Here is a 23,062-nt window from a genome sequence, read left to right on the forward strand (position 1 = left end):
TTGTAAGCTTTTGGGTATGTCCCATCTTTCCACACCCATCTGGTTCATTATGCCTGTAAATGAATCCTGTTTTGGGAACTGCACATCAGTGAACTGTCTGCACATATTCTAGTTCCACTGAAGCTAAAGAGGGGTAAAAGGAAACATGACCGGTTTTATTCTTTCAAGTCCCAAATATAGCTATAGAGGCTGTTGTCTAAGAAGCAGATTGCCTGTATCTGGTCCAGGACAGAGGCAAAGAAATTAAAAGGTATGCTTGTCCACCAGCCTCCAGATATGGCTTAGATTAGGATTTCCTTGCAAATGCATCGTGAGATCATTAAAACAATGCTGAATTTTATATTGAATTGTGGGACTGGTCCTAGAATCTGAAAGCAGTGGTAGGATCAGATGATTGCTCCTCAGCTACCTACAACAGCACTTGCTGTAGTCCTGCAATGCCAATACAAGATTACTTGCTCTACACTTAAGTAGGCCTTGGTGAGCTACTGGTTTTGGCATAGGTTCTGGGAATTTTGTTACAGATACGTTTTGAATCCTTGATTCCTACCAGTGGTGACAGGTGCTGATTAATATTTGACAGAAAACCCACTTAATTTTCTTCTGCCAGCCACATGTCCAGTCACAAATTCTTTGAATTGGAGAGCTCTTCCTAACATGTTCGGGAGCCCAGGGTTTGTGGTTGGCAACAGTGCAGTCATCATGTTAGCATACAGACACCTGAGCAATCCTTGTCATACCTTTTACCACACTTTATGCTGTACATAAAAATAGGCAGAACTTAGACCAGGTTTTACATCTTTTCCTAGCATTTCTGTCAATGTATTACTAATGTGAGGTTCAAAGAAGTAGATGGGTGTCTCTCATACAACTCCTCATTCACCTGGTGTTGCCTTTGAGGAACACAATAGTAGTGCTCTTTCATGCATGATGGCCCAGACATTTTCAGGACCTTCTTTATTCCTAATATCCAAAACTTCCCTTTTAGCTTCCTTGTCAGTTTATTTTACATTTGACAAATTCTATCTTTCTGTTAATTAACTGTGGTTTGCTTGGCAGTCAGGTGAATCCCATGTCCTTGTGCTGAAAGGAAGCAGGGGGTGCATTTTTGTTTATTTTAATGCTTTTCTATTCTGCTTCTGGTAAGCTTTTGTGTTGGTTTTTGCACGTCAGTGGTTTGAAAAAGCCCCCCTCCCCCAATTAGAGTTCTAGTGAGAGAGAAATGTGCTAATAGTGTCTTTGACGTGCAGGTAATTGAATAATTGCAACCAGTTTTCTTCTTCATTGTTTTCATAGATAGTCTTTTTGTAGTATTGTTGGTTGAGCATGATTTGCAGTGGCAAATTTTCTTTCTTGAAGAAGAGATCACCTCTCAGATTTGCTTGAACCTTTTAATGCAAAATAGTTTCAGTTTTATGCTTCCTGGATGTTAAATGTGTTTTGCTTCACTTTATTTTAAAATGTACTTTTGAAATTTTACCAGTAGTGAAAACTTCAGCTGGATCTCATTCTTAAATTTTTCATGATGCTCCCTTGTTACTGTAAATTTTTGGCATGCAGATTATAATAATGAACTAAAAAAAGTGGACTAGCATCTACACATTTCTGTCTTGTAATTTTTTTTAAATTGCTTTCTGACTTTGCAGTATGGAAATGTTTATTACACTGTTGTATTTTAATGTCTTTCTGTTCTAGCAATGTGCCACCAGATGGGACCTCTCATAGATGAAAAGTTGGAAGATATAGACAGGTAAAAAAAAAAGTCATGTATTTTGACTCAAATTAAAATTCATTTTTAGAAATACCAGTGTTATTACTTAATGATATCTTAATAATTTTTACGAATATTGGCAAAGAAAATAGGTGTACTTATTAGTAGTTTCTCCTTTGGAAAGAAATCTGAAGGTTTTTCCCTCTAGTCACATAATATTTTATAGTATTGCACCATTTGATGCTCTTGTCAGACGTGACTTCACTGGAAGAATATGTTGCTTATCACACCTCGTGAAATATCTCCATATTATCTGTTCTATACTGAAGTTATCTAAATTGTAGAATAAACTGTAAAATGTATTTTCTAGGAAACATTCGGAACTTTCAGAGCTCAATGTTAAAGCAATGGAGGCTCTTTCTTTGTATAACAAATTGGTGAATGAGGACCCAATGTATTCCATGTACGCAAAACTACAAAACCAACAGTATTACATGCAGTCATCTGGTGTTTCTGGCTCTCAGGTATGTATGTAACCTTGAATAGCCATTGACCTTATCAAGTGCATACCTGCTGAGCGGTGCTTTGTCTCAACACAATACGTAGACAAATAAAAATAAAAATGTTTTATTTCAGCTGCAAGCTTTGGATGTTCTCCTTTTGCAAATTCTAACACTTTTAGTTTTTGTCTCTTCAGTTCCTTTTGATCAAGGAAAAAGCCCGTCCTGGGCTTTCAGTTGTACATAAAATTAAAAATTTAAGCTGCCAGGGCTTTGCATAGTTGGTCAAAGAAAGTAAAGAACCGAGGGAGTACTATTCCTGGTTAAGATTATACCCTCCCCTATCTACTCAGAGATAGCCATCAACATGGAAATGCTGCCATGAAAGAATTACCATTTTTAACTTCAGTAATTTAAATTAGAGGAAATTAAGGGGTTGAGAGGCTATCTTTAAGGTCTAGTGTCAGATATTAAATAGCAAATTTTCTTGTATTTTATTTCTAATATTCCTTTATTTAACTTCCTAGGTTTATCCGGGGCAATCTCAAAGTAACGCATACTTGGTAGCAGGGAGTGCACAGATGGGCCATATTCAAGGTTACAATCTTCCTCCTGAACAGCTCCCTTCTCTCAGCCAAGGCACAGTTACTCCATCTGCCAACTCAGTACTGCCTGGTCAGCCTGCACAGACATCTTACACGAAGTAATTTTAAATATTTTCCTATTCAAGTTTAAATCAATTTAAACATAAAGGACTACAGATAATTTTTAAAGGAGACTTTTTTCCTTACAAAAGTATAACTATAAACACAACTGAAAGATAGTTTAGTGCAATTATTTCCAGTGTGCTTTTTACTGGTGTCATGGGTTTGTTAAAAATTCCTGTCAAACTTCTCTATATTTCTTATATATAAAAAAATAGAGAAAATTATATAGACATGACTTAGTAGTAACTTTTAATATACATTTAATGATGAAGGTTATCTTCTGCTCTTGCTGACTTAGCATAATTTCTGTATATTCTACAGTTCTTTTTTTTCAAATATCTTACCATAGAAGAATGGGGAGAATTCTACTCATTTTGGAAAAGTGAATGGACTATGATTACTTACTAAAGCTTATGCAGCTTGCCCATATAAAGGGTTTACAAGAGGCTTTCTACATTGGGTAGATGGCCGAAGATGCTAAGCTTTGGTTAAGCTACCTATATTGTGAAAAGCTTTTGAATTGGCTTTAGGAAAAGATTAGGGGATTTGGGTATTTTGGGGTTTTGGCTTGTTGGTTCTTTTTTTTTTTTTTATTATTTTACTGTCTGTGTAAAGTAATTTTATTCTAGAAAGTTGGGAGAGACATCAATCTTGAGTCATTAATATATTTGATAATTTCTGTCCCCCAAAGTTACTTATTTGGTATAGTTAGGCATACCTTGATAAAGTGAGTTTCTGCATACTTCACTTGACTTGTTTTGCTATTTAAGACGGTTGGGTTTATGAAATAGTTCGGTTGGGTTTTGGTTTTTTCTATGAACAAAATGGAAGACAGATGGCCTCATCTTTCACTTGGATTCCATGTTGCACCTTAAAATAAAACAAAAGTATAGTTTCACAGTCTAATTTTAAATCCATATGAGGTATGTTTAAATCTGAGGAGTGTGTTTGAGTTTTAATGGGAATACCCATTGACTATAGTTTTAAATATGCAAGGTGTCCTGTGTTAAGAGATTTTTGTGTGTATATATAGAACAACTGAAGAAGCAGTAAAGTTTTGCTGTTCTGTTGGTATATTGTTTGTAAATTTAACTTTAAATTTTTATTTTTTTTTTCAGTGCAATGGTTGGTTCTGTTGCTGGAAGTACTTACTCTAACCAGGCTTCAGTGTATAGTCCACCACCTGCTACTGTTGATGTTGCTGCTTACCAGAATGCTGGAACTAATATGTCCCAGGTGCCAAACTATAACTTAGCGTCTACAGCTCTGCCACAGACAGCAGGCAGTCAGCAAGCACCTCCACAACAACCACAGCCTCCACCACCTCAGCAACCACAGCATAGTTACTCACAGAAGGCTCTACTATAGGATCCAGGACTTCTGATTCCTAATCTTCTTTAACCTCTGCTAAAGGCAGTTGGCGATTCTATGAGTTTCTTCCTTTAATCTCTTAAACTTTGTTTATCCTCAGCTTAATAAGAATCTCTCTTGGTGAACAAGTTCAATTTGCACTGACTTTTTAGGATTTTTTTTTTAATTTTGCAGAGGAACTGATATATTTAGGAAATTTACTTCCTTTTAAAATGCCTAAAAATTGGTACAAGATTATTTATGTATGGTAAAATTGGCTAGTCTGTGAAAACTCAACATTTGCAAACTGTTGTGGCATATATGTTATGTACGTATAGTGTGTGATTGCAGTAGTGCCCATTTCGTATAGCTGTGGTGGTTGTGTGAATATATTTAACACAATGTTTAAAAATAATTTACTTTACTATTTTATTTTAATCATGAACTGACAACCATATTTCATAGTTTTGTGTAGTTTTAAGACAGATGTGATGTCATTTTCCAATGCAGGAATAGCAGTAATTCTGCATATCGTGGTTACAATTACGAGCTAGGGTCTATATATGAATTTACAAACTTATCTGAGTCTAGGTTTCACTACTTCTTGAATTGAACACATGTGTATCATGACTATTAGATAGCTTATCTACCAAAGTAAACTCGTTAACTAGTAAGTGATTTGGGGGGATAACAGCAAATTATGATTCTGCTTTGGACATAATTAATAACTTAAAACTACTATTCAGAGGCTGCTAAACATATGGGACCATGCAACAGATCAGGATCTTGCATTTTGTCATGAGAAGCATGTAATTTATTTTTTCCAAGTTGTTTTTTACAATGAGAACTAGAACTATGTTCTATGTGTGTTGGTAGAGATTACACCAAAGAAAGACAGAGGAATTGAATTGGAAGAGAAACAATGGAGTTTTAAACTGGAACATACAACATGAATTACACTATTTTATTTGAGTCTTCTTAATTAGAACATGGAGAATTATGGACATTTAAATCACTTTGCTGAACAAACCTTCAGGGCTTCGTTTTATCTCTTGTGGCCTTGCTTAGCAATTTGTTCTGTTTACTGTTCTAACACAAACACTTCTGCCTTAAATGTCTGTTTCAATTTTCAGTTGTACCATTTGAATTTATCAGCCCTTCTATAGTATCAATAGTTTATGAAGCATCTCATTTTAATCGACATTCAGGTTACTTTGAATTCTCTTCTGAAGCAACATGTATTAGCCTGTTTTAAACCCTTGTGTTCCTCAGTAACTTAGCTGGCTCTTTAAGGCACTGTATTTTCTTTCTGTGGCTGAGGTGCTACAAAAGAAACATGGTAATTGAAGGCAGCATTTTAGGTGTGCTTGATCTGAGTTTCTTTTACAAAGACTGTTGTTATTTTGCATTTGTATTCAGTCTAGTAATGCATCCTGGTTTTGTCTTTTCCAGCTACTTTAATTCCTCTTAAAGCAATACTAGATGGCTTCAACATCAGATCTGTGTTTTTAGTCTTGTTACTGTGTGTCAGAAATTGTTTGCTTATATGTATTATATTTTAGTGTGATGCTTCTGGAATTAAATGTTGCCATTGTACATTATACTATAAAATGACCTCAGTTATCCCATACACTCCTGCATCTGTTCACAGCTACCTAACATGCCTTTGTTTCACTATTTTAATTGACACTGGTGTTTTGCCAGATGCTTTCAGGTGACTACTTTGCATAACTTTTGATGGGAGTGGTTATGAAACATGCCCATAGCTGATCTGTTCCAGTTGGAGATGTTCTAGCCAGCTGATTCTTCTAATACTAGTATTTTCACATTTTTTTTCTCTAGAATTCTTATGCACCCTCGCAAGCTGTCATTAATTACTTCAGTACTTGGTAGCATCACAAAAGCCTGTGGAATTTGAAAAGAAATACTAATGAAAAAAATAATAATCCAAGATATTGTGTCATAGATAATTTTTTAAGGATTGAAGAGGTGATCTCTTTAGAAAAGACATGTAGTATAATTTAGTGTTCTCTGTATGCATTCAGTACCTTATTCCAAAATCACATATACAATGTGTATAGAAATGTATAATTTATACACAAAAGTGAAAATAACTTTTGATTCTATAGTTCTTAGTCCCTGATTCAAAGAGAAGCTTGAAGCATTGAGATAGTGTGGCTGACATTGACTGTTGTATTCTTAGGTTTTCACATGTTGTGCCACATGTTCACTAACAGCCTGTGGAACTTCTGTACAGAAAAGACCCAGCAAACATACTTTTTCTTACTAATTTGTCATTGTTTTTAAAATTTTGAAGTCTTTTCTTGACATACAGAAATGCTTGTTCCTGGTTTCTCATTTGAATGCTGAAACCTTAGGTGTATCTTAAGTTTTCCTGCTTTCCAACTTGCTTATTTTGGGCATTCAGCCATGTTTATGAAAATTAAAATCACCTTTTATTTATATTCATCATTCAAGTACACAAAAAAACCACTTGCTAAATTCAATGCCCCTCTAAATTCAAAATAGTGAAAGTTTTGAATAAAAGATGGACACTTTCTATTTTCCTTCCCGCCTTTATTAAAGTCACTGCACTAAGCTATCCCCTGTAACAGACTGGGAGTTTTAGTTGATTTTGAATCAGGTTTCATTGTCTACAGCTGGTGCAGTAGGTCACTGTTTTCAGCTTCAGAGTCTTAGTGTTTCTGCTGCAACCTACGTTTTCCATTTCACATGCAATTTTCTGATTAAATGAAATTTGGAGCTGTGTTGCTTTGTGTTGATTTTTCTCATCAGAAAAGTTAATTTTGTCTTCTTTCTTGGTTGTGTCCTGTATGCTCAATACTCTAAAGTGATGCCTTCTCCTACCTTGCTAGATGCTGTCATTGCATGAATTCATTCAGTCATCCTCTTGTATTCTCTGTGATAACTTAGAAATTTTATATCAGTTCAGCTCCTCTCTGTGCTTTTGGTATCATGAACCTGGAGATGCCATTGCTGGTTCTTCTCTGCCATGATTGATTCTCAGATTCGTCATTTATGCATTGTTTTGACCAAGTTCATGTATGTTCCACCTTACTGTGGTATTGAACACAGAAATGTGGGTGAATGGAGGAAAGTACACATGCAGCTACTGTGTGGAAAAGCTTTTTAGCAATTAAATAAAATGTCAGAAAGTTAAACTATTTGAAAGTTAAGAATCCTTGGAAATGTTACTCATGTTCCAATAGAAGACCTAATTTTTGAATTCCTTGTTTCTTTACATGTAAATTGTTGATGTAAGGCTGAAATATTTTCAAAATATTTTGTATAACCCTTTGTCACTTACCCCTTTCATTAAGGAATACAAAAATGCTAATTACCTTCAGAAGGGTTATTTCAGTACCTTGGTTAGCCTGAACTGGAGCAAATTCTGGAAAGTGCCTTCTGTGCATTTCACTTCTATAAGCAAAACTTGTTTACCCCATGTATCATCTCAATTTATGTGGGCATAACAAAGGTGTTAAGATTTACTGTAAAACATCCCAGAAAAAAACTGAGGCAGTGTGTTGAAATTTGCTGTACTGATGTCGTGGCAGTGTGTTCCAGAGTGCTCAGCTCCAGGAACAGTCACAACATCTTTGTCCACCTCTGTTTAGTAAATGGTACTGGTGTAGATGTGTATTTAATGTAATTGGCCAGAACACATATAGACAGCAGTAAAACAACAGTAAAAAGGAGCAAAATGTAAGAATTACTGCAGGCTTCTCAACAGGTGTGTGGCAGCATGCTGCCCTCGTGGTACAGTTACTGTTCATGAACTTTGAGTTGGGAGAACTGAAATGAATTTGAACTTCAGAAAATTCTGCCAGATTGAAAATGATTAGGTGTATCGAAGGTGATAAATTTGCTCTTAATACCATGTACATATTTTGCTGATTAAATCTAGGCTGCTATTATAGTTCTCTGATTTCATCTAGATGGCAGGAACATCAGATTTACACTGGAGAACTGCTTAATACCTCATTCTCCAATTTTTTTTAGTGTTTTCTCTAATCACTTACTTTATTTTTCACTCACATTTCAAAGATATCTCTGCAGTCTTCACATACAAAGGTCTTACCTTATTCCTTCTCTGCTGGGTTTCACAGGATGAAAAAGGATATCTCTAATTACAGGGGCTACACTGGCACTTTGAATTACACAACTGCAGCTTCCTTTGAGGAAGACGCATGTATCTATTTTGAAGAACAAGGGAGCATAATTTTTCCAGTTAAAACCTTGGAGGAGATATTTTTAAAGAAAAAGGTAGAGTAAAAGTTACAGAAACCTCCATTACTAACAGCAGGCAGAATCATTTTTTTCTCTGTTACTCAATCTTAATAAAGCTGACTGACTCCACACTACAGCTACTCCTTTCTCATTTTCGGCTGCAATGAAGAATAGTGACCTTCATACATAGACTGTCCAAAACTGTAGGAAAACATGGAGAAGGCCTTGACATTTGAACTTTTTCCTTCAATATGTAAAAAACACTATCTACATTTTTGAAACCTTGTTTCTTGAATTAGGATGGTTGTATTTAAAAACATTCCATTTGCTACTATGTAAAATTGCAGATCTGAAGATCCCTTTTTATGCTGCTGCCTTGGCAAAAAGGTGGTAGGGGCTTTTGTTCTTCTATCCTGCATGTCCTTCTGGAATCCAAATAATTTTTGTCTTTGTCATGAAAAAGAAACCTGCTGCAGTCTGCTTTGGTTTTAATAAAGTGTACACAGTAGCAAAGTGCATTTTTGTTTGGCTTTGTTTGTTTTGATGCTCCCTTTGATGCTGGCATATGTATATATTTAGATATACTACACTGTTGTACAAGAATTGTTTTAGTAAATAACACTATTTGTAAAAACTGTTAATTGTTTTTAGTATGAATGCAAAATATTAAAGTTGGAGTATTTAGTTCATTATGTTGCAAAGTCAGTTTATAAATTTAATGGAAGAATAATCTGAAAATTACTTCCTTTGCTGGATGGGTTTTTGGTTATCCTGGGTGGAGGGTTGTGGGTTTTTTTGGTATGATGCTTACTCACATATTACATTATTTTTGCTTTAAAATCTGTCACTAATTTCCTCCAGCAAAACCCAATTGTACATATTACTTCAAGTATGCTGCATATCCACTTTTGGTAAATAGAACATGAATATTAAAGGGGATTGTAAAGTAGAAATGAAAACAACTGCATCTATACCGTCTAATGTATATATTTGATTACAGATCTATGTAGCAGATACTATGGTAGCCTAACAGTTTACACAGTCATTTGACAGTTAATTCCATTTCTCATGACAGTAACACAAAATAGCGTAGGACTTGGTGGTTTATCGATGTGAAATGAGTTGAGCATCAGGCTAAAACCTGATTTATGAATATTCAAATACTTAAAATGCTGACACAGTTGAAACTTAATAGGCTTGACAGCTGTGTTCTTAAAGCAATGTTAAACGTAGATTTCTTGCTTAAATACAATGTAAACATCTGAGATCACTGTGGGACTTTGGCAGCAGTATCAGTTTGGTCTGTTCTTAGGGTCTCTTCCTGAAAATGTGAGCTAAACACCTTAGAACAAGAGGTTATGTGGGCTGTGGATTAATTCAATATGATACTTTTTGTCTTTCAAGAAAATATCTATTCTTTGAATCATAGAATCAACAGGTTGGAAAAGACCTCTGAGATCATCAAGTCTAACCCTTCATCCAGCACCGCCATTGTTACCAGACCATGGCACTAAGTGCCACATCCAGTCTCATCTTAAAAACCTCTAGGGATGGTGAATCCACCACCTCCCTGGGCAGCCCATTCCACTATCTGATTACTCTCTCTGTAAAAAATTTCTTCCTAATATCCAAGCTATTGGGTTGGTAGAATTAAAAGTCCTACAGATTGTATAGAAATTAAGCATGTTTTGTTTTGGAACAGGGAGGGGTAATTAATGTTGAATTTACTGCCCCTTTTGGATGGAAAGCATTTCCGTTGAGATGCCTATGATGAAAACAGTTTGAGAGTTTGTTGTGTAGTATTTAAAGTTTGTTTTAAAATCTGCTGCCCTGAATCTGCATAAGAGGTAAAGTAAGCATCAATCTATATTTAAGGCAATGAAACCAATTATCTTCACTTAAACTTTTAAAGAATTGGTTCATATATAATCTGTCTTCATAGCACTCACTTCATATCACATTATGAAGCTGGGGACCTTAATGAATTGCCTTACTACTGTAACTGTTTTCTGAAATCTTATTTTACTCTGTTGCAGGATAGACTTTTATCTCTCACAACACTTGTAAATTTAAATTATCTGGATTATTTTCAGTCAAGGCTGTTTTGGTTGATATTGTTTGGGATCTATGTTTTAAGTGAGAAATGAGAATTAAGCCATTATGAGAGAACTTGTGGAGGAACTTCCACTGATTAAGGCCGATTCGTACTTTTTAAAATTCACATCAACGTTGGGAGTATATGTGGGCAACATGGAATAATGCAGATAATCATATGGAGTTAAAAAAGGCAAATAAGTATTTCAAGTTGTAAATTTAGAGCAGCTTTAGAGTACAGTCTCGATATATAATATAAGGAATGTAGCGATTGTTACAGTATCTCATATTTTGCTTTGACTTTTCCTAACTCTGTTAAAGATTAGTTTTGAGTCCTTATGCATGCACCTTTGATCTCTAAAAAACAGTGCAGGTTGGTGCTTATGCCCCATGTTCCCAGGATTGGTGACATCTACTACCTTAGCAGTTGTACTTTGGACCCTCATAGAGGTGCAGAATCCAGCAGGAACATGTTGGATGGTTGGTAGATTCTGTCATGAGTGAGACACTGCTCAGTAGAACAAACTCATTGACTCATCAGCGTCTCTATTTACCACTTTCCGGCTACACATACCAAAGAGGAAACACTTCAGTGTACCCATACTTGGACCACTCAACTTTATACTATAACAGTTTTGTAAGATTGACTTACTAATAAGGAAACAAATCTTCCCTGCTACTGAAATCACAATAGAATCTATTTCTAGCCAGTTGTGATGGCTCACCCCTGTTGACTCATGCATCCTCAGGTATTTGTGGATTATGCAGAGGTGTTTTATTTCACAGTCTATGTGCCAGACTGTCCTGATTTACTGTGCTTCACAAAGGAGTGTGAACATTTAGATCACTTGGTTTAAAGGCTTTTAGACTTGCAAGATTTCCCCCCAATTAGCCTTTTTCTTTCCCTGGTGACATGCTCTTATAGCTGATGCTGTTGCATTGTGGTGAAGTTAGGCAAACCCTGCAGCAAATGTCATGTGGCCAGAGTAATATAGGTAATATAATGATTTTCATAAAAATATGTTGGTTTATGTAAGAACAAATAAGTCTTGGCTCAGCTGAGGGCAGCAAAGTCGTGGTTCTCTGAACCTGTGTATGAACACAGGGCCAGCACCAAGCACCTCACTGAAATGTGCTATTGAAACTTTGAAATAGATTGTTTGTTTGGGTTTTTTTTTCAGAGAAATCAAGACTGGTGAGACTCTTGTTAGGAGTGTATTTATTCAGAGGGCTCTCCTTCCTCCTGGTGCGGTGAGGAAAAACAAATAGTGAAGAATTTTTTGCTTTAATGGAGTTCACAATCTCACTTTGTAACAAATTTCTTGCAGCTTCTGTGGAATCAGGATTTACATTATCTGACTGTGTAGATAATGACAAGTAGGATATAGCATTCGTAATTTTTAAAATTCCTCCTGCTCACTTATCTATAAAGTAGGGAATTTTAATTAAGCAGTTTATTTTAGTAAGCTTGTTCTCTCAAAACAGATGTGCTTTCTACTCTTGAGCACTTCTTATCTTCTGGATAATCAAGGTTTCCTGTAAATGGTGGCTGTTCCTTCCAAGGTTTCAGAGTCCCTCTGATCACTTCAGGGGGCAGCTATTTATCCTAGTTGCTTAAGTGAGTTTCTAACTACCTCTTCCAAGAATTAGAATCCCTTGAATTTGTCCATCCATGAGACTCAATTGACACCAGATTTGCTCCTCAGATTTCTTTATTCAGGACAGATGGTAGGTAGCAAGCAGTTAATTGTATATCTGTAAACAGTACTGACCTGAGCAGCATTCAGTGGGATCCTGTACTGCAGCAGCAATGCAAAGAGTACAAGTGCCAGCTCTCCTGTATGTATATTCAGTCAGTTCCATGTAGTGTATGTATTTCTTAATGGTTATCTCCTTTCATATGCTTTCTCATACTTGGTTCTTAGAGTAAGCTTGCCCACAAGTACTAATGGTTAGTTAATCATAAATCTAATTAATTTTCTATATCTGTCTATCTATCTTTGGACATTCCCATTCTGCAGATTGTCCTTCCACAATTATACAGGTGTCTTATGGAGCCTTTTACCTTGTTTTCTGAAATGCAGACAGTCCCAATTGGTAACCTCTGAAGTACTGTCTCCCTCATCTCTGGTTTGGTCACACAACTGCTATAATTGGGCTTTGTATTTTTCATGTTTCTGGAGTGTCCCTTTGTCCTAGAGGGTATTCTTTACATAGCACCTTGCCATTAACTTTGGATCATTGTTTTCTGATTCACTTTATTTTCTGTTCATCAGTGGTAAAATATCACAAGGAAATTGGCGAGGTATCAACCCAGGAAGGGAGCACCTCTTTTCTTGTGGAGCAAATTTTGGTTCCAAATGGTTGAATGATACATGCTGATAGCTGCATCCTACTTGCTAATTTTATTCATTGCAGGATTCAGATGCACAATTACTGTAGTATGTGTGGCAAGTCCATCATAAACTTTTATGTGTGGTTTGCTTTTAAAAATCATAGAATCATAGAATGGCCTGGATTGGAAGGGATTTTAAAGATCATCTACTTCCAAACCCCTTGCCATAGGCAGGGACACCTTTCACTATACCAGTTTGGTCAGAGAGCCATTCAGCCTGGCCTTGAACACTTCCAGGGATGGGGCATCCACAACTTCCCTGTACAACCTGTCCCAGTGCCACACCACCCTCACAGTAAAAGAATTTATTTCTAATCCAATCTAAATTTACTCTCTCTCAGTTTGAAGCCACTCCCTCTGGTCCTGTCACTACGTGCTCTTGTAAATAATCTCTCTCTATCTTTTTTGTAGACTCCCTTCAGGTGCTGGAAGGCTGCAATTAGGTCACCCCAAAGCCACCTCTTTTTCAGGCTGAAAAATCCCAATTATCTCAGCCTTCCCTTGCAGAAAAGGTGCTCCATTCCTCTGATCAACTTGGTGGTTCTTCTCTGGACTTGATCCAACAGATCAGTGTCCTTCCTGTGCTGGGGACCCCAGAGGTGGATGCAGTGCTCCAGGTGGGGTCTCACTAGGGCAGAGGAGAGGGGCAGAATCAACTTCCCTTGACTGTCTGCCCATGCTGCTTCTGATGCAGAATCTGATTATGTCTATACAATCCAAGAGATGATTCAGCTTTCATTCCAGCTAGACCATGCACTTGACAGCTTTTGTAGTCTTGTTTGTTTCTGCTAGAGGCTGCACATTCTTCAAACTCTGCTTTGTCACTGAGGACTTCATATGATGGATGGATGCATGGATGCATGGACAGATGGATGGATGGATGGGATAGACTGGGGGAGAATGTGGGTGAAAGAGGATTGTTAATAGTGTAAGAGCAGTCTATTTCAACCCCGAATTTATCAAAGTCTCTCTAAGTTTTTCAGGTATTAATTTATATCTTTCAGAGTGAAAGCATGTCCTTCAAGAGCATAAGTAATTTCTGCAACTTCCTGAAAAGAAACTTTCTAAATCTGCGACAAATAGGGATGTACTTCCAGAACACCATAGACTGCTTTGAAAACAGTGTTTTCTTTATTCCACAGTGAATTACTGTGAGCACCCAAATTCCAAGTACTTAGAAATGATAACTTTTTAAGCATTACTGAAGGGCTACAATTTTTACAACACAGATAAATGAAGACTCTAAGGTCTTCCAACAATAAGTCAGTCAGTCAATGCTGCCGGGACTGTTCTCATCTTTGAAAATAAACTGCTGGAAAAAATATTCAGTTATGGAACTGATCTAGAGATTAACAACTAAAATCTCATAATCAGTTTTTTGCTTCTTTCTCATACTTTACTGAGGAGGAGGCTATTCTAATTACTGTAATTGCACCATTTAAGTAGAGCAAATAGAATAGATTTAAGTGTTTAAAAGTAAATGCTTTCCTTTGGAAGTTGTTGTTTTAAAGTACTGTACTGTGTTGAACACAATATTCTGACAGAAATGTCTGTCTACCTGATTAGCTGACCCTATTAAGAAGTGGAATTGGCAATAGACCTTGTAAGAGTTTCCACTTATGAAAAATCCAATGCTTCTCTATTTTTATCATGGCATTTGTGTTATTAATCTGTTCCCTCCTCATAGTAATAGAAAAGTATTTTGCATAATTGTAATGATAATTCTTTTTAATAGAGTTTATATTAGGGCAACTCCCAGCTAAAAGAGAATCACATTCATAAAATATGGCGTCAGCAATGGGTACAAGTGGAGCACATTTGTAATCATGTTGGGAGTGCCCATCCTGGCAAAATACACTATTTAACAAGCCTCTTGCACCATCCTATATTTTTTCTTTAGTACTGGGTGGGAAAAGTGAGTGTTTCCCCTCTCCCATATTTATTGTCTCTTTTTCAAATAAATCAATAACTATTGCACACAAAAGCATGGTGATCTTGGTGTTTTTCTTCTATTTTTCTGTCTTCCTACCTCCTAATCTTTCCTATGGTTGCCTAAGAGGACTATCAAAACAGATATTTTCTAGCTGTGCTTCAAGGGAATAAGAAAGAGTGGGATGTGAGGGAACATGATTCAGGATAGAACAGTTCCAGGTGTGGAGAGAAGCGTGCAGCGATCGGCAGGACTTTGTCGTGTGGACTTTGCTGTTATTATGTGGTTTCATTTTATTCACACTGCACAGTGCACAGCCTGGACAAGCCCAGGCTTGCCATGAGTTTGCCCCCACTCCTCCCCCTTTTGCTGGTGTCCCTATGCTGGTTTGTCCCTCTGCTTGTCGGTCTCATGCTCCGCCCTGTGTTCTGGCCCGTTCTGCTCCCGAGTGGATAAAAAGAGAGGGGGCACGCCTGAATAAGGAACTCTGCTTGCATCCTTCCTCGTGTCCTGTCCTCTCTTCAGACCGCGATAGTTGCCTTTTCCTTTTATTTCTATCCAGATAAACCTCAATTGACTGGTCTCAATTCCCAGCAAGTCTTTCAAGCTGCAGTCAGTTTTTGGAAATAATGGTTCGCTCAGTACTGGTTCTCAGTATTTGGAAATAACAGTTCATTATTAGAGGTTTGCTGAAAAATCCCCCTGTGATCTGTTAGGAATCTTCTTGCTTTCATTGCATTTGTGGTCACTTCATTTGTTTCTGGCTGGTTTTTTTACTGGGTTTAGTTTTTAAAATGCTTCAGAACTCTTATGGGTATTTTGCAGTTTCCCCTCCTCCAAGTTCCAAGTCTTGCTTAAACAGTGTGAGCATATGTGGAATCCGTGTGTTGTGACAGTGATAATGTCCCTGTTACGTATTGAAATTTTTGCATAATAATGTCAGTTGAACCCCTTATACTCTTTTGTCTTGCCTATGTAATGCCAGTGCTGACTATATTAAGTTTATAATCTCCTTTTTTTCTGGAAGATGCTTGAGTCAGAGTTTTAACCAAATAAGTAGCATCTCTGATCAAAACTATTTTCAGTTAATGTTTTTGGTTTTGGGGTTTTGTTTGTTTGTTTGTTTTTATGAAAAGCAGAATAAATGCCACGCATTCCCTAGATGTGTTCCAACAAATCCAAATACCTGTGTTCACAGGGTCATCCATATACTGGGCTACTGGTATGTGAAGGGATGACACCAGAGTACTCTGGACTGAATGAAGCACTGCACACTTGCTCATCCTATTTGAGGGACTGGAAGGTCTTAGGTGCTGGCTAGTGAGTGCCTGCAGAGTTACTTTTCTGTGTCCTTACTCATAGCAGAACTGTTGCTATTACAGTTGCATATATAGTTTCACATATAGGTAGCTGTCACATAAAAACAGTGTTGACCTCCTATATATGCAATTTTATTTTTTTTTAATGTTCTACTCATATATTAAGGAATATGAGCTTCTGGTTCATTATTGCCAGGCTGGTTTTTATCAGCAGCCCTACTGCATGTTCTAGAACAGTAAATCCAGTGGGCTTAAGAATCTTTCTTATCAACAAAGTCTGCAAAAAACTCCCTTTCATGTTTCCCTCTTAAGCTCTGGAATCCTACACGACAGCTGTAGCATTGTCTACATATTCGTGGAGTATTTCAGCCTGCCTTGTGCACTGAGTTTACTGGAATATCAGGATTGTCTGTTTTTTTTCTATTTCCATTGGGGGCACACAGTTTTAGATTATCACTTGGAAAACAAAGGACTTGATCCTTGAGGTACAATAGTCTTACAGTAATTTCTATTAAGAATAAGTTCTGCATAAGATCAGTAACAGCAGTGCAAGCCTAAAGAGTTTGTGTTTCATTTGAGAAGGTTGGTAAGGAAGGATCTTTACCTTCTTTGATAGGAGGATGCTGTGTTCAGGCATTGATACAGATGTCATTTCTGGCATATACTTTGCACGAATAGTAATCTTTCCTTTTTTGATTCTTTGATCTTTCATTGAGTGTGACTTTCAATGCAAAACTGTAAGGGATGTTGTGCCTTCAAATGGATCTTGTCTGCAGATCCAGTCTGTCATAACTACTCAGAAATACTTAGTCTGAATTCCTCAGCTAGACCAGAGTTGTTATCCGTAGCTCACTACAGGTATTTGGCCTTTTTTATTTGTAATACCTATTTGTCTTGCAGAACTGAACAGAAGGGGCAGCTGTTGAAGGTATCTGTGGCAAAACATAGAATATAGTAGTCAATATTTTTGGGTAATGTTTTACTTTAGAATAGCAATGACAAGCAAGAGACCATCATGAAATGTATTTAATCCCTTTTCTTAGTGCTTCACTGCCAAATATGTCAAATATGGCTTCACTCTGTTTGGGTATGCCATGTGGGGCAGGGTCTCAAGGAATTGAAAGTGAGATTGAAAGAAAAAAGTAAATGAGAGGTTGAGGTCAGTGATGCAATTAGGAAAGACAAAGAAGGAAGAAGACTGTGCAAAAAAATGAATCTTTAATAATAAAGCTTCATTTCTGGAAGGACACACATGCTTTTTGTAGAGAGGACTGAACCATAGAAACCTTCAACGGTCCGTAAAACCAAGCAGTATTTTAAGTGTTAAAAGTAACCTCTTCATGTTATAAAAAATGTGAAATAAGCCAGGGCTCTGAGTGAAATCAGAGTTATGGCATGTTCTGTAACTACAAGAGATTTACAGAAGTTTTCTGCTTTGGGTGCAGTAGTTAAATACCTCCCTCAGGAGAATTATTAAAACAGAAAAAAATTAAGGATATATATAGGCAAGCCTTTTTGGGCAGTGTTGTGACTCCTATGGCACGCGATATCCTGAGCACTTTAATGTTGATTTTCAGTTGCTTACATTTGGACTGACCAGTTTGTAGGGAAAATCAGGTTTTAAGATTTATGAAGCACTTCAGCTTTCTTTACCCTCTATACCTACATTTGCTGCTTGCCACTTGGGTCTCAGCTTTAAGAGTGTAAAGGAAGCATGGGATGTATATATGGAGCATGGTTTGCTATATCCTGCTTTGGTGCCTGTGTGACATTTGCTGATTTGGTTTCCTGTGAAAACTGATAGATCAGCTCACTTCTGGTCATAGATAACAGGCAGGAAAAGCTGCCAGGACTCCTAAGAAGAATAGATCATTAAAATCTTCCATGCAGCACAGAGCTGAAGTGAGTATTTTTATTTTAGGAAGAAAAAGCAAATGTCATGTTTTGATAATGCAGAGGAAGCTGTTCTCAGAAAATACAGATATTCTGAGTTGTTCATGGTTTCAAACCCATTACTCTACAGAAAACTTAGATAAGATGACAATGTCAGAATTAAATAAGGAGAGGACAAAGTTGTCGTCTTGTTGCTGTCTGGACTGCTTGGCAGGCTGCCATAACGGGGCTGCCTGAGCAGCACACACTGTACTGCTGGGAATAGCAAATGGCACAGTTGCTGCTGTACCTTCAGAAACAGACCATGAGAATCTCTTGTACTGAATGCTGCAGAAATCTAATTTCTGGGATTGCTTGTGGAGGTAACCTGATTTGGGTTTAAATGCAGATAACACTGCCAGATACTAGTAAATGAAAAATCAGTTAGTTTTATCTAAGGACTCTCATACTACTTGAAATGACAGAAGCGCTTTGGAATATTTAGAAGTTTCTTCTGTGAAACAGTGGAGATTGCAAATTGTAAAAAAGATATTGGTCTTGACAAAAAGAGTCTCAAAAAAGGCAAAAACCTACCCTGTCACAAAACTATTTTTAACTTATCTGAGTAATTATTTCCATTCGATTCTTTTTTCCTGATTTAACTGCTGTTTAATCAGCTTTGAGACTTCACATTTAGGATTAAAAGAATGGCTAGGTTTCATATTTTTAAAGTTATTATGATGCCTAACTCCCACTGAAATGAGGCATCAAAATAATTCAGCTGATCTCTTGCTGTTAGCCAAGGCACCAGGAAAGGCAAATAACTAATCTCAAACTCTGTCTGATTTGGGATTATTATTCCTTTTCTCTAGGTACCTTTGTCTTTTACTTGATATTCTTTCCCCTGTGTGTTTTGAGGTTTTTGTTTGTGGGGGTTTTGGTTTGGTTTTATTTTTTATTTTTTTTACTGTGACTTACATGAGAAATGTCCATCTATGGAAATACCAACAAGAGTGAGTCCAGGTCACCCATAAACAACCTATACCTGTATGAAAACAGGAGATCAAGCTCTCCTGGTACAGCTGTTTGGTTAGGGATGAGGTACAGGACTATTTTGCAGGAGAGAAGGGGAGAGTTGTATGAGGCTACTCAGCCTTACAGTGCTGCCAATATCCACGTGATATTGGCACTGATACCTCACATGTTTTACTGTTGCAAAAAAGTATATAAGAATAACACAGAAAATAGTGCTGTACCCTGAATGGTTTTACAGGACAGGACATTTTCATCTAGGACCCTGGTGCTGCTGCTACCATTTTGGTCTTTTGCATGGTTTTCAAAAAGTTGTTGGAATGTGGGTTCCTACCGTTCTGAGGAAAGCTTTTGTGATTGTACTTTATCCCTCGGTCTGCAAACAAGTTCTACCATGAGTAACATTACTATTTTGCTTATGAGTGGTCATCATCTTGCAAGTATGGATTGACCTACTCAGTACTCTGTGTCAACATGCCTTACATTGGAGAAATGAGGCTCGTGGTGACTGTGACATTCAAGGCAAGGCTGTTGAATTTCCTGGAAATTATGATCTACAGGCTCAGACTCACTCCTTCTATGCTATCAAAACTTCAGAAGAGGAAGAGAGTAATTTAAACTTCTCTCTTCTCTTTATCTTTCTCCCACTAAGACCTTGTGCAGGAGACACTGCATTGAGAGCTGGTGGTGAGCTGTTTATCTCTTGGAGCTGCACTGACCTGAAGTTCAGCTACAGATGAGCAGATGGAGGAAAAAATGAAAAGGCTCATTACTGCAACTCCAGCAGGCTCCTGGGATCCAGGGAAGGATTAAGCCCCAAGGTATCCTTTACACCAGTCCCAAATTCGTGTTTCAGCACGTGCCTTCCCACAGCAGTACTCACAAACATCCCAGCCCCTCCTCACCTCCTAGCAGGTCTGCTCCCTCCCACACATCAGGTAGTACCAAGTTCCCTCCCTCTGTTCCTATCTCACAGGTCATCCTCCTTCACCTATACCTGTTCAGGCTACAACATATAAAATTGTTACATGGTTTTAATTTCACTGGAAATAGGCTGGAGGGTAGAATAGTTTTGAGACACTCTTAGCTACTTTTTGACTCACAAATTTCACTATATTCAATACTCAATATGCATATCATTCCATTTGCTCCTCTAGTAAGTTGAGGGAGGTAGCAACTATGTTATTTTAAGGGTGAAACTATTTTAAGGGTGACCCCCCATAATGGGGTCAGCTACCTAGGTTAGCTACCTAGGACTGGCTTTATGGACAACTGCGGGTGTTCATCAGAACTGGCGATATTCCTGGATGACAGAACATGTGCTGCAGATCCAAAATCCACTGTGGGAGGCATCTGTCACTGTACCTGTGCCCAGATCTGATGCAGCCTGCTGTGATCTAATGAGTCACCCCGTCTTGTGAATCCAGCATGGCACACACTTTCTAAACAAATTTGGTGAACCACATCAGAATACACAAACAGTTTTGGACTAAACAAAATGACATTATTTGTTGACTAAACAATGTCAAATAAAAACATCATTGTCAGTCTTGGTCATTCTCAGGAGAGACAAACCCAACACCTCTATGAGCAGAATGGAGTGTGAGCTGTAGTGGACAGGGGGCCATCTTGTGGTGCTGGGGCTGACCTAAGGGGAAGTCACTGAGAGGGATGCTCAGAACTGAGGTGCAGAAATTTTGTTCTGTTCTGAAGGAAATATTAGAATGAAATGTAAACATCTTCTGTGAAAAAAAATTCAATTTCCCCCCTACTATATTGAAACTTTAATAATAATATGTACTCAGTGACTGTTTAGTTTACCTAACACTTCATAATATTTCAGTTTCACTGAGGCTTCTGAAGAAAAAGATTTTATAATATTTTTTTAAAAATTTTTATATTCTGGAAAAATGATGGAAAAAAATGCAGACAGCACAGGCTTAAGGAATTTTTGAATAAGACAGAAGTTTTGAACATTAAATCATATACTGCAATTCTCAGTACCTTTAGTGAAATCAGGTATAATTCCATTCAAAAATCTAATATTCTGCTGATGGATAAACCCTATACTATGGGTAACATTTCATAAAATTGAGGCTAGGAGTAATCTGTAACAGTAATCTGACTGACATTAGGGATAGTATAATTTGTTTTAAAAATACATGCTTTTTAAACTCCTATTATTGTTTAATTTCATAGTTCTTTGGAAGATTGCACTGAGATCTGTTTCTTTTCTTTAAATAAAATTCGTATGCCACATGTGTGGTATTTTGCTACTGTAGCCATCATGAATGAGTAGTCATGACTTAGTGGCATACTGATCATTGATGGAGACTTATAATAAAGAGTATTGCAATATTTCTCAACTACTGCTCAACAGAATAGTTGCCAAAAGAATGATTTAAAGATTTCTCAGATATCCTTTTAATACTTATAGAAGTGCCATAGTATTTCAATTCTAGTGAGACAGGATCAAATCTGTGATTAAGGAGGGTGGCCTATGATGTCATCCAAAATTTCATTATTTGAAGTAAAGTTAAAACAAACTAGCAAGCAAACTCTTAAATAACCCTTTTCTCTTCAAACTCTCTACCTGATCAAGCCCCTAACCTCCTCCTTGAAAGTTTCTACTTAAGTGCTTTCTTCTACTGCATTATTTTTTTCATAAAGGATGATAATTCTTGAAGGACCTCTGTGCTTATGTCATTGCTATATTTTGAGTTGATAAAGACAATGGATATGAAGACAGTTGTTTTTGAATTAAACTGATTTTTTTTGTGCTTGCATTGCGATATGCCAAATAGAAAATGCAAACCAGTTCTGTATCATTTATACTTTTTCCTGTCATGTATCCACTTTTGCCTTTCATTTCTAAAAATAACTATTTCCTTGTAAGAAAATCTCTTTATCCTTTATTAAACAGTTTAATCTGTGAACTTCCATATTTCTCCTGCATCTCTTTTTAACCATGATAAATAACTGGGAATGATTGTACAGCTCATATGTAGTAACTGTTATAAGTACGTCATGGCATTACATTAATTTCAAGTGTGCTCTGCTTGACTCCCACTGAGTTCCAAATTTTGCTGACCTTTGACTCTACAACAATATCCACACAGTTAATTGATTGTCCTGCTGTACTTGGCACTAGTGAGGCCTCACCTCAAATCCTGTGTCTGGTTCTGGACCACTCGCTTCAGGAAAGACATTGAGGTGCTGGAGTGTGTCCAGAGAAAGGCAATAAAACTGGTGAAGGTCTACAAAACACATCCTGTGAGGAGAGGCTGAGGGAGATGGGGTTGTTTAGTCTGGAGAAGAGGAGGCTCAGGGAGGACCTCACTGTTCTTTACAACTACCTGAAAGGAAGTTGTAGCAAGGTGGGAGTTGGTCTCTTCTGCCTTGTCTCAAGTGAAAGAGCAAGAGGAAATGCCCTTAATTTTTTTTTTTCCTGAAACAACAGTTAGGCATTGGAATAAATTGGCCAAGAGGTGATCAAGTCACCATCTCTGGAAGTGCTCAAGAAACATCTGGATGTGGCACTTGGGGATATGGTTTAGGGGTCATTATGCTGGTGCTAGGTTGATGGTTGGACTCAATGATCTTGAAGGTCTCTTCCAATCTTGATTATTTTGTGGGATTCTGTGGGATTCTTATGCACGGAGAAGCTTAGAGATCATTGGTGTACTCGTAAAGTTATGAGGGGGATTAAAGGTGTGTATTCATTTTGTTAGTAGAGAAGTAGGCTTATCAAAAGACTTATGGCACCTAGATGAATGAGAAATGGCAGTCCAGAGCTGTGTAATTGTCTCTTGTGCAGATAACAGAGCTGTGGGTTCCACTGCTCTGGTTGTGTACAGCTCTTTGGCATGTAGAACACTGTAATTAAAGCAAAACTCCCAGA

General features: G+C 37.3%; 1 protein-coding gene across 1 annotated transcript in view; it reads left to right on the top strand.

The window, feature by feature from the left end:
- Positions 1–9,208, top strand: part of STAM (signal transducing adaptor molecule) — a 35,337-nt gene extending 26,129 nt beyond the window's left edge. The window contains exons 11-14 of the mRNA XM_064634546.1: positions 1,696–1,750; positions 2,082–2,235; positions 2,739–2,914; positions 4,037–9,208. Of these exons, the coding sequence (XP_064490616.1) occupies positions 1,696–1,750; positions 2,082–2,235; positions 2,739–2,914; positions 4,037–4,286 (635 nt within the window). The 3' untranslated portion in view covers positions 4,287–9,208. The remainder of the gene's footprint in view (positions 1–1,695; positions 1,751–2,081; positions 2,236–2,738; positions 2,915–4,036) is intronic.
- Positions 9,209–23,062: the final 13,854 nt, after the last annotated feature.

This window comes from Pseudopipra pipra, chromosome 1 (assembly GCF_036250125.1).
Source record: "Pseudopipra pipra isolate bDixPip1 chromosome 1, bDixPip1.hap1, whole genome shotgun sequence".
In the NCBI taxonomy this organism is placed as follows: Eukaryota; Metazoa; Chordata; class Aves; order Passeriformes; family Pipridae; genus Pseudopipra; species Pseudopipra pipra.